Below are 16082 nucleotides of genomic sequence, written 5' to 3' on the forward strand. Positions count from 1 at the left end.
GGGTCACTCACTGGGCCCAGTTTTAGAAACAGTAGAGTATTAAATATCTGGCAAAATATATAAATACACAAGATAAGAAGTGTTTTCAAGGAGCAAAGGTAAAACCAGGGCCTAATAGAGTAACAACAGGAGTAAGATGGCGGAATAAATCAGACTGCACCTGATCATCAATGTTACATGGTATATAAAAATGAGTAATATTGTACATGATGTTGAGAAAATATTGGACAAGATATTGAAAAGTAGTAATGTACATCATATAAAGTAATGGTGCATCTATCGTAGGTGAATATTGTTGTTAGTGTCCTTTGTTTCAGCTCTCCTCCGTACAGAAGATGGAGGACTTATACAGTTTGATGGCCACAGAAAATGAGAAAGGTTTTGACCTGGCTGCCATGTTGGAAACAGTCAAGCTAACAGATAAAACCAGGCACCAGCTGAACAGATTTACAGCTAAACAGTACACTAAAATGTGTTTCTGAAAACATTTTGAGGCAACGCAGTGACACTGATGATTCATATTTGATCAGTGCTGCCTAGTTTGATAGTTTGACCGTAGTTCACCAGCAGTAATTGACATGATTAGAGACTCCTCAGCTCTGTTTGGTTCTTTTCACTCGTGTGATGGATTCTTGCAAATCCCATTAGAAGCACTAAGAGGACTCAGAGCAACATTACTTTATTCTTAGATTATTTGGCTTATGGACTATTATCCATATATAGTGAGTTGCCGCAAATATGACAAAGATTTATTTTTATACAAGTTACCAACTGTATCTTTAAACCCCAGCCCAACTGATTTGATGATTATATTTTAACAGTTGAGGAAAACAAAGTGGATTTTTAGGATTGCACTTCTGTCGTTTTACACTTAAGTGTCACATTTCAAGTGCGAGGCCTTAATCTAACCTTGAAGGATCAGCCAACAGGTTGGCAGACTGCTAAAATATTTGCTCAGCACCAGGTAAATAATAGCGCACGTACAAGATCATTCTGTTCATCTTGCAGTCTGCATGCTGTAGAAATAATCTGACAAGTCCAACACAATCTACGGTCTATAAGAAAATCTACATTTTAAAATAATATCTGCATTTGAAAACATTTAAGTGAACAAACTGCCAAACTAATGTTTAGATGTAAGTAGCAACACACTTTGAGCAAAAAGCATAATTCATTTAAGGTAAAAACTTCTTGTTAAACTATGAAGAGTTTAGGAGGATTACAAGTCAAGAAGAAATAACTGAATTTGCAAAGAGATTCTTCACGATTTAACAAAAGACCACCTGTTAAGACTACAACACATTTTATTTACAATTAATAAGTTTACAATGTGCATTTTGTAAAAGATTTTGAATGAAATGAATCAAAATGGCAGCAAGTAACAAAGTGACCTCCAGAATTTAACATGCTGACTTTAACATTAGTATGTTCAGAAGCTCTGATTCTGTATTAATCCAGAAATGTGGAAAGCACTGTACCTTATTGTTGAAGCACAACGTCTGCAGGCATTTAGCTTACACGTGTGTATTGCACACTTGTTTGATCTCTTATCAAGCTATGCCAAAGACCCTCTACACCTTCAGGGTGGAGCTAAGAAACTGAAAAGCTTCAGCCTTGCAGGTGCAGCTGAATCACTTACATGTTGATTTGTTAAGATGCTGTTGTATGTGTTCAGTACAGAGCACGGAGACATGATTTAATTAACAATTAATGCGACTTTAATGAGTTCTATATACATGTAGCATCCTCACATTCATTCTCTCATCAACAGAAACACATTTAAACATGTTTTATGGTTAAAGGTAGACATGCGCAACAGCTGGAACTAAACCAACTACAAAACCTGATTTAACTTGACCTACACAAATCATATGAACTGTAAAATAAATGATACATATAAACAGTGTATTTCAACATTTAAAAGGGTGAGACAGAGATGACCATGTGTAAAACATGATTTGTTTTTGACCCCTTGTATCAGGATCCGTGTGCAAAACAATGGCATCCATATCAAAGACTAAAGTGCAATTATATATCAAATTCATTTGTGTTTTCTCTTCAGAGGAATGTCGTCATTTTCCAGTGGACTCTTGACAGAAACAAAGCAAGTCTCCCCCTGGTGGAGTAAAACATGAAAAGCACAGATTCCACAGGAATGCCTTTTCTTCAATTCTTCTATAAGGAAAGCAGGGAATGAAGGGAAGACATATACAATCCTCTTTAAAAAGCTTTCGATTAGAGCTCAGCTAGTCATACTTGATCAGATTTAAAAAGATTTGTTTCTCAAATTGTTTCATTGGTGATGAAGGGAGCGAAGAGACTGACTCTGCAGACACTAAGACAGTGGCTGTCTGGTGATATGAGGTTCAAAACTGCAACTATGAAAAAGCTCATTTGGGTAGAAACATTCAAGCACTCCAACAAACACCGTCAACCGAGCAATTAGCAGAGTGGCTTCAGGTAGGTTTTAGTTTTGGTTGTGAGGATTTCAGCTTTGAGAGTATTTTTACTTTCATTTTAACATCTTATCACTGGATTAAAAGACGGTTATGGTGGGGATTTCCTTGTGTGCATTAGCTGTTTTAAGATTAAACAATCCCAAGATCAAATCTGTCTGACAAACCATAGCATGTCTCTCCGTTAATCACCTCAAGCAATTAATTCAAAAGCAGTTCCAGTCTTCAGAGGTTTAGACTTATGACTACTTACAGGAGTATAATATGTGTCATTAAAAGTAGGAGAACAGGTAACGATACAAATACAAAGCTTGTTAAGCAAGTGCGACAAGTGCAACTCCATATATGGTAAAAGTCAGATGATTTTATAATCTAGCCAGGTCTACTTTTCCACCTCTTTGTAACAAAAGCTCTTTGACCAGCTCCTGCTGGCAGCTTAAAACCTTCAAAAGTCCATTGCAGTCTGTGAAATCAGCACTGACTAGAAATCGCTGAGGATGCTGATGTCCGCAAACTCCTGGCGATATCTGTAGGAGTATAAACCCAAGAGGAAGGACCATTTCAGAGTCAGGAAGCTCCACACACAGGAGAGGTAGAGGCTCCTCGGGTCAGTGGGAGCTGTGGGACAGAAACAGCAGAGTGATTAATTGGGATGCATTAAGAAATCAATTCTCTGAGTGAATAAGCATATGCGTATTAACAACAAATGTTCTATTCTGATCCTATATCATACAGAACATTAGAGCAGAGAGAGGATTACATTGCTTCTGAGTGATGGCGATAGTTAGGAAGGTGATCAAGGCAGCCACCGCCAAAACGGAGAAGAGCACACCAACAGCGATGAAGAACTTGAGGCCTTTGAGCCAAGTGCGCCAGAAGTCCTGCAGGTACATGATGTGTGTGACAAGACACCAGAGCGCCAAAACTCCTGTCGAAAGAAACATGGCAGCCATTAAGTAACAAGAACATGCAGCACAGACATATGTCTGCATCACATAGTTTGTCAAGCGGAGCACTGACAAGACTATTTTTTAATCGACAAAATGCCCCACTCAGAATGTTATCTAGATTCATTGCTGTTGATCTTCTATCAGCCAATATCATATATTGTTATTTATTGTTTTAACTCTCAAATGTAGCCCTCAAAAGCAAATATGAGTCAGGCAATAATACATATTGAGTTGCACATCCTAAAAGTGACACTCACTAAACCTGGTATTGTTTATGGCCGGGTGAAAGGGGAACATCACCTAAATTTAGTAGCATTGTTCCGGTACTTGTATTGGAAATGCCTCCAATACTGACTAAAATGCTCAATTGAGTATCAGCGAGTATGGGAGTCATTTACCCATCCAATACCACATACTTTAAAGTATAAACTTTGGGGTGGGGAGTAGGTGTATAACTTCACTTTATTTTGTTGTGTGTCCTTGTGTATCAGGCTGCGTCCCCTCTCTAAATTCAGATGTTTTTGCATGTCCACAAACATAGCACAGGCAGAACTCTTCTTTTTTCAGCAGCAGTTTTGAGTTTTGAGTCACTTGATGGATAATTGGTCAGTTGATCTGATCAGAGCTAATCAAATCAGATCAACAGATGAGAGGAGCAACTGTTTGTTAGTGAAAACAAACTTTTAAAGTGACAGTTTCACTTTCACTGCACCTGGCGTTCTGCTGCTACATCTGTGCCAACAGTATGCTCTGTGCTCCAAGAATGTGATGCACAGTATATATATGAGGCAAATGTTTTAATCGTGGTGGGGCGCCACAAGTAAATGAATGTGTGTGAAACCCTGATGATAGCAGTTATTTCACACCCACAGTATACAGCTGGATGGTGTCGGATTGGTTCTCAATATCAGCCGATATGCAAGTTCAGGTATTGGAATCGGTATCGGGACAGAAAAAAAAAATGGTATCAGCACAACTCTCAACTCTCAAAAATTTCAATAGTTATTTCCATGGCTTTGGACAGTTCAATCAATGTTTGTGAACATGAGCGACTCTGTCTCAAAACCATAAACCACAGACGGCAGCTAAGTCTCAAACATGTGATGTCAAAACTGATAAAGCACAAATGAAAGTATAAAGTAGGCATACATTTACGTCTGGAGCTGCTCCGTAGACGTTAATTGGGAGCCTGATTTTATGAACCCACAGAATATTTGTTTTCTTTTTGATATACCCTAATAAGCTTTATTCTATTGTCATGTTCTCAGTTGTAAAACAAAGTGCACTCAGAACATTTCCCTGGATGCTCTCAGTGTCATCTATAACATATTTCCCAGGTCATTTGCCAAGGAGCAGCTCCAGACTTTATTACATAACAAATTTGGGTTTTAGCTCTCTAGTTATTAGATTTGGAAGAGAGTTCAAGGTTACTAATAATTTCGGGCTGTCTTAGCTCATAGGAATAACTTGAATGAATTTTGAAAGTGGGTGTAGGTCCCCTTTAAAGGTGATGCTGAGGAGGGGGATAAACTGGTCATATGCACAAGCGTGACCCACATTAGTGAGAGTATTCAGCCAGCTAGCTCACACAGAACAAAACTCAATTTAAACAATTACTGGCAGCAAATCACGAGTTAACATTTAAGTGACAAACGTGAAACCAAATAAAGAACAGATAAAATACAATACACATCTTGCTATAAGAGGATTATAGTGTGATGTCTGACTGTGCAGGCCTGGTCTAAGGATCACACAACATGAATTAAATGCTCCGGTATGATGTGATGAAGACAATCACAGCAACATTTAACAGTTAAACACCTACCTGACAGGCCTCCCATGGCCGCCGTCCATGGCTGTTTGTACGCTATATTCCAGACGAAGAAAGCCGAAAGTCCAACCAGGGTGCCAAAGGTAGCATATCCTATGCTAATGTAGACTCTGTTGACTCCCATTGTTTAGTACAACTAATGTCACCTCAATGTTTCTGACAGGCCTGAGAGTTACGGGCGTATTTTTAAAAAACCGGACTGGTATTAAGCTAAACCGACGGCTTACCGCCACATTATGTAATATCGCTGAGACTAACGACAGGAAAACGACTACATCTAACTCCCCTCGACTGGAGAGAGACGGCTATCAATGTTAGCTAAACTAGCTTCAGGAAAAGCTAAATAATAGCCTGTTCATGTGCCAAGTACGACACCGATGAGCCAATTTAGGTTTCAAGCTAACAGGCGGCAACAAAATACCAACACAAGTGTTTATCTGATGGACACCGCAAAGATGTCACATTACCATCCAGAGAACAACCCCACCGTGGATCCTCGTCTTCAGCCGATGCCTCAATATAACATCGTGGACTACAATATTCCACTTAAACTGGTCTGTACATGTGCGTCACTGTCGTACAATACTCAAACACAAAATAGTTGGTGATGCTGTGCTAAAAAAAAAACACAAATCTGCTCGGTTGTGTTTTCAGCGATTTGCAGCAGAGTTATCTATCACTTGTACATAAAACATCTTTGTACTGAGGAAACCCCCGACTCGACAACACAGCGCCCCCAGTGGAGCAAAGAGGAACTGCATGTTCAGATGGTTTAGGTCTGGGGTCAGCAACATGCACTGACAAATTGCAATTTTAGACAAAAAAATAAATAAAAAAAAAAATTGCCTGGAGCCGTTAAACATACTTGAGTCTTATGGTGACACCTCATATTGAGTCAAAATCAGACTATAGACATTGAAAATGGGTCTAATGAGCATTCAAATTCTTGTCTAAATGGTCACCAAGTATTTCTTTTCTTTCCCTCTGACTAGTATGGTCCAAGTGGAAGGGAGAATAATGTTCCCATTTTTCTTTTCATTTAAATGGGAACAATTTTATTTATTTAATTTATTTTATTTGACCTTTATTTATTTATTTTATTTGACCTTTATTTATTTTATTTTATTTGACCTTTATTTATTTATTTATTTAATTTTATTTGACCTTTATTTATTTTATTTTATTTGACCTTTATTATTTATTTATTTATTTTATTTGACCTTTATTTTATTTTTTTTAAATTTACCTTTATTTATTTTCTCTCTCTCTCTGTCTCTCTCTCTCTCTCTCTCATGGATATATGGATAATGGACTTATGGACATTGATGGAAGGCCAAAACCCATGAACAGACCTTTAACTGCGTCTGTACTACTGTAAGTGTCTGAAAAGCTGATTGTACTGTACTACTGCACTTGATATAAGGAAATAAAATAAGTTAAAAAAAAAAAAAAGAGCATTCAAAAGTATGTTTATCACAAAATGGCTCCTCTGCAGTCTGGTGTTTATGTATGGTTCTTTGGTACTGCTGTTGAGGTTTGGCAATAGGTAAAGAAAAAGGTGCCAGGTCATAGACCTATGACACACTATCAGGTTGATGAAATGTTAAACCTTTTTTTTTTTTTAAATTCAGTACTAAGGCTACACATGTACAGTTGGAGAATGGAAGAATTTCTTTAAGTCAACAACAATGATAAATAAAATCAAAATGTTAAATATAAAATTAAATAATATTAATATTAATGTGATTTTTTTTTTTTTTTGTCAAAGTCAAAGAGAGCCACTGGGGAGCCACAGGCTGCCTACCCCTGGTTTAGACCACAGGTGTTAAACTCATTTTGGGTCATGGGCCACATATAGCTCAGTTTGATCTCATGTGGGCCAGATCAGTAAAAGCACTGCCTAATAACCTATAAATCACAGGCTCTGCACATTTTCCCCTTTCGTTAGTGTAAAGAAGAACAAGCGCATTCTGAAAACGTACATCCATTTACAAAACAAATGATGAAAGCCTGCAATGTCCTCAGAAAAATATGTGCAAATTCAACAGTATGTCTCAGATGTTCCACATTCAGGCGGTCTACTACTCACTTTCATAACGTGCATTTTTTTAAGAATTTGGAAGCTACTGAATAAGCAGGTTAAGTCATCCCTGGCCTGACAAACCATTTACAAATCTGAAGTTTGTCAGCGCCTTTGCAACAGAGTTCACCCATAATGTTTTAAGATAGAAGTCTGATCCAGATTATTTTGTACTAAAGCTGCTAGTTGACAATATTTTTCACAATGTTCAATATCTTCAATTATGACCACAGTAAGTTAATTTTTTTCTGTAAAGGCTCGGGAGGAGACTGGAGCCTATCCCAGCTGACACTGGCCGAGAGGCGGGGTACACCCTGGACAGGTCACCAGACTATCACACCAACCATTCACACTCACATTCACACCTACGGACAATTTAGAGTCACCAATTAACCTGCATGTCTTTGGACTGTGGGACTGTGACAACAGAAATCAACAAGTTTGTCGATTTTACATATCTCCACAACTGTAATCAGTTGCCAGTTTTCAACCCAGAAGTGACTGTTGTTAGCATGACATCATCATAATTGGGTCTACAAGTCATTATACTGGAACTATATTGCTTGGCAATGTCTTTGATGTCATTCATATACAGTGCAATATATTCCCACAATAAATACAAAAGGTCACATTTAGAATATTTATGTTTTAAATGGTCTCAATGTAGTATAGTTGTGACATCACAAATTCACAGAAGTCCTGACTGCTCATTTAAAGACGCATCTCTACATATGAACTGTGTATATTTCTCTGTGGATGAAACATTTTGATACTTTTACGGTATTTCTGTAGCATCTATACACCTGCTTTATTTTAAAAAAAGACATGGAAGAGTATACATATTAGAGTATGCATCTTTAGGTTACACGGAGGCCACTGTTAAGGCATTTGTTGTTTGATTTAGTTTGATACATTACAAATCAATAAACGAAGGTGTTGCACAAGTTCATATGGTCAGGCAAGGAAATAAAAGCATTCTGTATGTTCCAATCCCCATACCACCACACTACTTAGTATGCCAGATAAAGATTTATGTCCTAACATACAAAATGTCAAATGCAGTATACCAAAAATACCAGGATGTTCTACTGCATCTGGTCTGAACTACAGATAAAAAAAATATATATAGAAAAGACACACACAAGACAGTGTCCAATGGAGTGGGTGCTGGATCGAGGAAATACCTGGCAAAGTACAAACAAATACATCTGCACACCAAGTAACTCCCAAAAAATACCCTCTAATGGGAGCTACTCAGTAGGATCTATTTGTCTCCTTACTATATAATGACGAAAACTCTGTCTGTGTGTGGGTGTGTGTCTGTTCCACGTTTTTCTTCTCACTGACTTGGTCAATCCATGTGAAAGTTGGCACAGCAGTAGAGGGTCATGGGAGGATGTGAATGAAGCATTTGTTGTCAATTGGCCAAAGGGGGGCGCTAGAGCAACTGATTGAAAATGCAAACTTTGAATGGGCATATCTCATGCCCCGTATGTCGTAGAGACATGAAACGTTGCACAGAGATGCCTCTCCTCATGAGGAACAAATCTGCCTCAAGAACCCATAACTTCCAGTTATATAGATTTTCCGCCATTTTGAATTTTTTTGAAAAACACTTAAAATCGATCTCTTCCTAGGAAGTTTGACCAATCTGCATGAACTCTGTGAACATAATCTAAGAACCAATATCTAAAGTTCCCTCTTGGCAAAAGTTGGAAAACTTACTAAAACTGAGCTTCTATAAGGCAATGAATATTGTGGAGGGCGTGGCTCATCACATAAAGGTGTATAACATCTCAAGGGTTTCACCCATCACCACGCAACTTTGTAGGCATATGACCACACATAATCTGAGGTAGGGCTGCACGGTATATGCGGTAGACGGTAGAAATGATATAAATTTGGCCCACGGTAGAGATTTGCGCTCTACCGTCCTATCGTCGATGACGTCATCGCACCTGCCTCAGTGTGAAAATGGCTGCGAGCACAGAGACAGCGGAGCAAGAGGAGCTGGTTCACGTCCGTGATTTAGCGTAGCACGTGCAACATGTGTTGCTGGAGATCTTGTGAGTGAGTGAGTTAATGTCAGCCCCGGACTTCTCAGACTCTTTTAGCGACTTACCGCTCAGAGGGAACTCATTCAGTGTCTCCTCTGGCAGCAGCACAGCGTCTCTCCCTCTCCTCTCTCGCCGTGTGCGCACGGGAGTTGGTTTTCGGCAAGAGAGTTTGTCATAAACCTTTGGTAATGTAAACCTATGTGACGCTAGGGGCTCCACAAAAAACTCCATATGTGAATGTGTAATAGTTGTGGTATCATAACAGCCTGTCACAGGTTACAGCGTTATGATTAGAGGAGAAATGGCAGAGCATAAAAGTCCAGGTGGAAAAAACACAACTCAGTCATTTAGGATTTTGCTAAAAGAAGGAAATTACCTTTTGATATAGATCCCAGGGGACATTTTGCACCATAGAGTACTGGGTTTTAATTTTGAGTTTTGAGATCTGCATTCTGCACAATAAATGCTCTAAAAAATACATTATATCTTTGCTTTTGTTGTTGTTGTTTTTTTTTTTTATCAATTTAGCTTTGCTAAGGGACTACAAAACCCATTCAGAAACACTTCTATTATAACTTTTACACTTAAATTTATACCGCGATATATACCGTTACCGTGAAGGGATTCGATTTATACTGTGATATAAATTTTAGGTCATACCGCCCAGCCCTAATCTGAGGGGACCCCTCCATTATTGACCCCATCCAACAAAATGGGGGCACTAGAGAGCTAATTTCTTATCTAGGCCTAACCGCCATATGGATTTTTACTAAACTTGGTAGATATGTAGAACAGGATGCCTCAAGGTGACTGGAGAAATTTAACTCTAATTGGCAACTGGGTGGCACTATAACAACAGAAAAATGCTTAAAAATGGCTAAAATGCAACCGATCGCTGTGGCTCCCCCTGTGGACCAATGTTTGGGTGTTTTTTTTCTAATTTTTGCTATGACTAAGTCATGGTATGGTATGCTGTACATAATCATGGAAACTGTCAGTCAGTCATTCTGTCTATCCCACGTTTTTCTACTCACTGACGTGGTCAATCTATGTGAAACTGCACATAGGCATTGAGGACTGGCATAGGTAGAAGGTGACAAAGCTACAAATGGGTATGGACTAGTGTCTACTAATTCTGACTCACATTTCTCTGTGCAGTGGAAGATTCATCACGTCAACCGAGCTGCAAACAGATGACAGCTTGACATCTCATTGACACTGTCAGAAGCCACACTGACAGATGACAGCACATTAAAGTAACTGATGACCAGTTGAACAGTACTAACAGGAATATTAATTTTTTAAGGGAGCAGAATACTAATAAACATTACCAACAACAAGAGGACATAACTATGTAAATAACAACTACAGAGATATGCACATGTACTTTTACTGTCATTAATATAATATGTTAGAATCTACAATGTATGCAGGTATAACTTAGAAGTTAAAACTACACACACTGCGAAGTAACAACAGCAGAGCTCTCCGGGTTGACCTTCATCTCTGGTGAGCTCGGTGAATAGCGTATTGTTTTATTCCCAAGGTAATGGATATATGAGCCAGAGAGTCAGAGTTCAGGGCCCTATATTATCAAAAAGTAGCATGTCCCAGTGGGGCGCATACTGCATGTAACAGTATGTACTTTGTAAGGACAGCAGCAGTACGTAGTAAAAATAAAAATAAAAAGTGAGATTTGGAACACAGTTATTGTGTTAAACTATCAGCTAGGAAAACAACAACAGCTCACAAACAGAAGTGGAGGAAGTATTTAGATCCTTCACTTGAGTAAAAGTGGCAAGACTGTGAAAATGCTCCTTTACAAAGAAAAGTATGGCATTGAAAACTTAAGTACGATATTAGAGTGCAGTAGAAGTATAAAATGGAGTTACTCAAGTAATGTACAAGTACATCAAATTTGCGCTTAAGAACATCCATCCATCCATTTTCATTCGCTTATCCAGGGCCAGGTCATAAGGGGCGACTAGACCTCTCCCCAGCGACGCTTTCCAGCTCCTTCTGAGGGACCCCAAGGCATTCCCTGACCAGATGAGATATGTAATCCCTCCAGCATGTTCTGGGTTTGCCTCTGGGCCTCATGTCCAAAACATGACATGTCCGGAAAACCTCTAACCAGATGCGCTCAGGAAGCATCAATTTAACCAATTTAACTGGCCCCTTTAGACGCGAAAGAGCAGCAGCTCTACTCCGAGCTCCCTCGTATGTCTGAGCTCCTCACCCTATCTCCAAGGCCGAGTCTAGCCAGCCTCCGGAGGAAACTTATTTCAGCCGCTTGTATTCGCAATTTTTATTCTTGTGGTCACTACCCAAAGCTCATGACAATGGTTGAGGGTCCAGATGTAGATGGACCGGAAAATCAAAAGCTTTGCCCTCCAGCTGAGCTCCCTCCTAACCACATCAATCACACGCAGCACCAGCACCAGCACCAGCACCAGCACAAGCACCAGCCTATCCATGTCATGCTCCACTTTACCCTCACTCGTGAACAAGACCCTGTGAACTCTTTTGCTTGAGGCAGTAACTCTCTCCCAAAGGGGCAATCTAGCGTTTTCCAGCAGAGAACTATGGCCTCAAACTTGGAGGTACTGACTCTCATAACAACTGCTTCACAGTCGACTGCAAACCACCCCAGTGCAGGCTGGAGGTCACTGATGAAGCCAACAGAACCACATCATCTGCAAAGCGCAGAGGTGCAATTCGGAGGTCTCTAAACCAGACACTTCCCCCTGGTTGAGCCTTGAGATTCTGTCCATGAATTTCAAGAACAGAATCGGTGACAAGGGACGACCCTAGTGGAGGCCAGCATCCATTGAAATCATGTTTGACTTTCACCAAGCATGCAGACATGGCTCTCTCTTTGGTTATACAATGATCGGATGGCTCATTGCAACGACCCCCGTACCCCGTAGTCCCGCAGTATCCCCCACAAGACTCCCTGGGGGGAGAGCAGCACTTGGGTAAGTGTACTTTACATTCCACCACTGTATATATATTAAACAAGATGCACAATTTGCAAAGCAAAAATGAAAATAAATCTACAAAGAAGACATTCACATGTAAACTTGGCTGTGGCTCGATGGGGGCTGGCAGGAAGTGACTTTCTCTGCGGGAAACATTAAAGCACAATGTTTCTGAGCAGTGTTTTATAGTTTGACTACTCTGACTATAAATCAAACACACATAATGTAGAAAATTGAAATCCATGCTCCGACACTGAACTTCAAAGCCTTCCTGTGGTTGTTAGCTGTGCTGTAGTAAAGGATGTCACAGATAAAAACCACATCATTTACATACAGCAAAAGCAAATTTAACCAAAGAACTGTGCAGCTGCTTAAAGCTAATCATGTCTTCACACTCTCACACTGCTGCACTCAGCCCATGCCCTCTGGCAATCTCTTCACGGCCAATCAGAGAGATACAGGAAGCTGTGTCCAGCCACACTCCCCTCAACTCATATAAACAGCAATGACTGAGAAATCATCCTCAGACATGTGAAAAACAAGCAAAGGCTGAAAAAACAAAAAGCGTGGAAGCCTACAAACTGAAGATTCTTACGAGCGTGTGCCAGTGGTAAGTTACTGATTATTTTAAGAATGATTAACAGCTTGACCTATCATTTGATTTACGATGTCACAGTACAAGTATTCTATCTATTCAGATGGAAAATAGACTATACATGGTGTGTCACGCAAATGTAAGTGTTAACAACAAAGTATTTTAAGTCTGACAGGAATTTACGATCAGTTATACAGATAATTTTAAAAACAAAAATATAGAAATATGTGCACTATGCTATTATGTATACTAACACTTATATGTAAAACTTTTAAAAATATAAAATATGTGTATTATACTAGAGTGCACAACACATATATATTGAAAAATAAGTATAAGAAATATGTACATTATTTGCATCACATGTTAATTATATGTAAAACAATAGTGAAAGTAAAAGTAACATATTAGGATACCAAAAAGAGTATTGAACCAATTTTTTGTTTTTGTTTGTTTCTTGGCTTTAACTGATTTAATTTGGTCATTCTAAGGCTCAGCATGTGACTGCGCAACAACTTAGATCTGTGAATGATGCTTTTTTTGTTTTGTTTTTTTATTACTCGAGGTTCAGAATTATTGTCGCCATCTGTTTTAACGCTTACACGTGCTCACACTCCAGTCCTCATTTGACCATGGGGTCAAACGAATAAAATATGTCTTTCCCTGTCATTGCTAACTGGACTTGGGGACAGGAAGGAAAAGGTGTGTGTGTGTGTGTGTGTGTGTGTGTGTGTGTGAGTGTTTGTGTGTGTGTACCATCAGGCAGGCACAACAAAGACAGTTGGCAAAGTACACGTTCCATGGGCGTAGATGTGTTGCAGGAAATCCCACTCCCATTCCCGGAGGACTTAAATAGAAACACACGAACGGACACAAATAAATACAGAGAGGGAAACAGACAGACAACACACTGAAAAACTAGTTTACCTACGTAATAACACATAAGTGCAAAAACATCCATCACTAAAACTTACATTTATGTAGTTTTATGACACTTAGACTCTTTCATTTAGTGGGTTCTTTATAAAAAGGATTCTGATATTATCTAATAATTTGGGCTGCGCCAAATAGATTTGAAGTTTTAAAGCTTCATTCATAACGTTGACATTCAAATTCAACACTTCTGGGTAGACAACAAGGAAACCACTTTTGTTTCCTTGGTAGACCAGTGGCAATTGTTTTGAATCTTGGAGATTTGTGATGTCAGCAAACTTGCTTTCTTCTGTTGTCATTTTCAGCTCTAACTGTAAAAAGATATATAATTAAACATGGTGGCCAGAAGCACAGAAGCTAAGTGATGTACAGCTGTGGACGGAGGCTGCGGTAAACATACTTTAGCCACCTAAAACCATCAATATCAATTTAAGTGTATGCAATATTAGAAGTGTTTTCACCACTGTACCGTCCACACTAACTAATTGAGGCAGCCGTAGACGAGCATCTACCATGTTCTAAGATGACTGTTTATGTCAGTCATTTGTCTGGGTCTGGTTTTGAGATAACGCCTTCAGTTCCCCGTGGGGACAGGGCTGTCTGAAGGCAGGGTACAGTGGTGAAAATATTCTAAATACAGCCTACACCAAAACGGATATGGATTTTTTTTCAGTGGGCCTTTTTTAGGAAGCTAAAAACTAACTAATTAAAGGAAGGTTTCCTCATTAAATGTATGTGACACAGGGTTTGCTACCTGGAAGATACTGTTAACAAATATTGTGATTTGGTCTATTAATACTTTTTAAACCTGGTATTTCTGCATGGATGCATATAAAATTAGGCTAAACTAGGGCTGGGTGATATGTCCTGAAAATGATATCCCAATATTTTTTATGATATAGCTCGATACACAATATATTGCTCTATTTTTAAATCTCCTCTTCATCAGTGCCAGGACTGGGAAACAAAATCGAACATACTATTTTTGACCACATACCCTCTCTGATGCAACAAAGTTGTAGGGATGTCTATGGGGGTTTTTTGTGTTTTTTTTTGTTTTGTTTTGTTTTTTTTCTCAGAAAATATTTTTTTAATCAGTAATCGTCTTTAAAACGGGGAAAAACACCATTTATGCCAATCACGATACAGCGATATCCAAAAGCTAAGACGATATAGGGTCTCATATGTCAATGACGATATATTAGCCCAGCCCTTGGTTATACTAATACTATTAGTATTTCGCTATTTGTAGAATTAGATTCCAGTGGTGCTGCGTAGGATTGTGTCTGACTCGTCTGATCCAAACATTCACAATACCTCTAGTGCTTTGTAAAGTCCAAAAGTCAGAATGGAGTAAAAAAGTTTGATGTAATCATTTCAGAATTCACAACATGTTTTTCTCTAATGAAATATTCTGATTCAGTCCATTCTTGTCAGCATCTAGTCTTTGGGGCGGCAGTAGCTTAGTCCGTAGGGACTTGGGTTAGAAACCAGAAGGTCGCCGGCGCAAGTCCCTGTCCAGACCATATATGGAGTGTGGACTGGTAGCTGGAGAGGTACCAGTTCGCCTCCAGGGCACCTCCGAGCCAGACACCAAAACCCCAACTGCTTGGGGCATCTGTCCACGGGCAGCCCCCTCGCTCTGACATCTCTCCATTTAATGCATGTATACATTCTGTTTGTGCATGTGTGTGTATTTCGGGCCTGTGTTTATATGAGAGCAGAGTGAGAAAAATTAATTCCCCTTCGGGGATTAATAAAGTATTTCTTCTTCTTAAAAACAACATTTTCACGGCCATCAAAAACTTCGCTTGACACACACAAAAGGAAGCACACACTTGTATTAACAGGGAGGTCTACCAGCAGTCTGCTAAGGACTGTTGATTTATTAAAAAAATAAGCACTAACTCTTTTATTCCAGTAAATTACTTTATTTAAAGTGAGTATTTAGTGGGGGATTTTTTCCTTTTTTAAAGATGATGATGTCATAATAAATTATGACAGACAGTCAAAGCTTCACTTGAAAACCTCAACAGAAGCATCAAATGTAATAAAATAACATTTGGTACAGCCCTTACAATAATTTTATACATTCTTATATTTGCCTGAGGCGTTCCTCACAGTTGATGTAGATTGCAGAGCATCTGTAATCTCAACAGAGGGCAGCATTTATTTTCAAAATCCCAGACATGCATGTTA

At 39.1% G+C, this 16082-nt stretch overlaps 2 protein-coding genes across 2 annotated transcripts in view; one reads left to right on the forward strand and one right to left on the reverse strand.

Annotated features, from left to right (window-relative positions):
• Positions 1-1695: 1695 nt before the first annotated feature.
• On the reverse strand, positions 1696-5677 carry slc48a1a (solute carrier family 48 member 1a). Its single transcript, XM_033628011.2, has 3 exons — positions 5232-5677; positions 3217-3384; positions 1696-3074 (listed from the first exon to the last, which is right to left on the reverse strand). The coding sequence occupies exons 1-3, from the start codon at positions 5359-5361 to the stop codon at positions 2938-2940; spliced, it is 435 nt and encodes a 144-aa protein (XP_033483902.1). The 5' UTR covers positions 5362-5677; the 3' UTR covers positions 1696-2937.
• A 7168-nt stretch (positions 5678-12845) lies between these two features.
• rapgef3 (Rap guanine nucleotide exchange factor (GEF) 3) overlaps positions 12846-16082 on the forward strand; it is a 45917-nt gene continuing 42680 nt past the window's right edge. Inside the window, exon 1 of the mRNA XM_033628391.2 lies at positions 12846-12965. The gene's annotated coding sequence lies outside the window, so the exon portion shown is untranslated. The remainder of the gene's footprint in view (positions 12966-16082) is intronic.

Source organism: Epinephelus lanceolatus, chromosome 8 (genome assembly GCF_041903045.1).
Source record: "Epinephelus lanceolatus isolate andai-2023 chromosome 8, ASM4190304v1, whole genome shotgun sequence".
NCBI lineage: Eukaryota > Metazoa > Chordata > Actinopteri > Perciformes > Serranidae > Epinephelus > Epinephelus lanceolatus.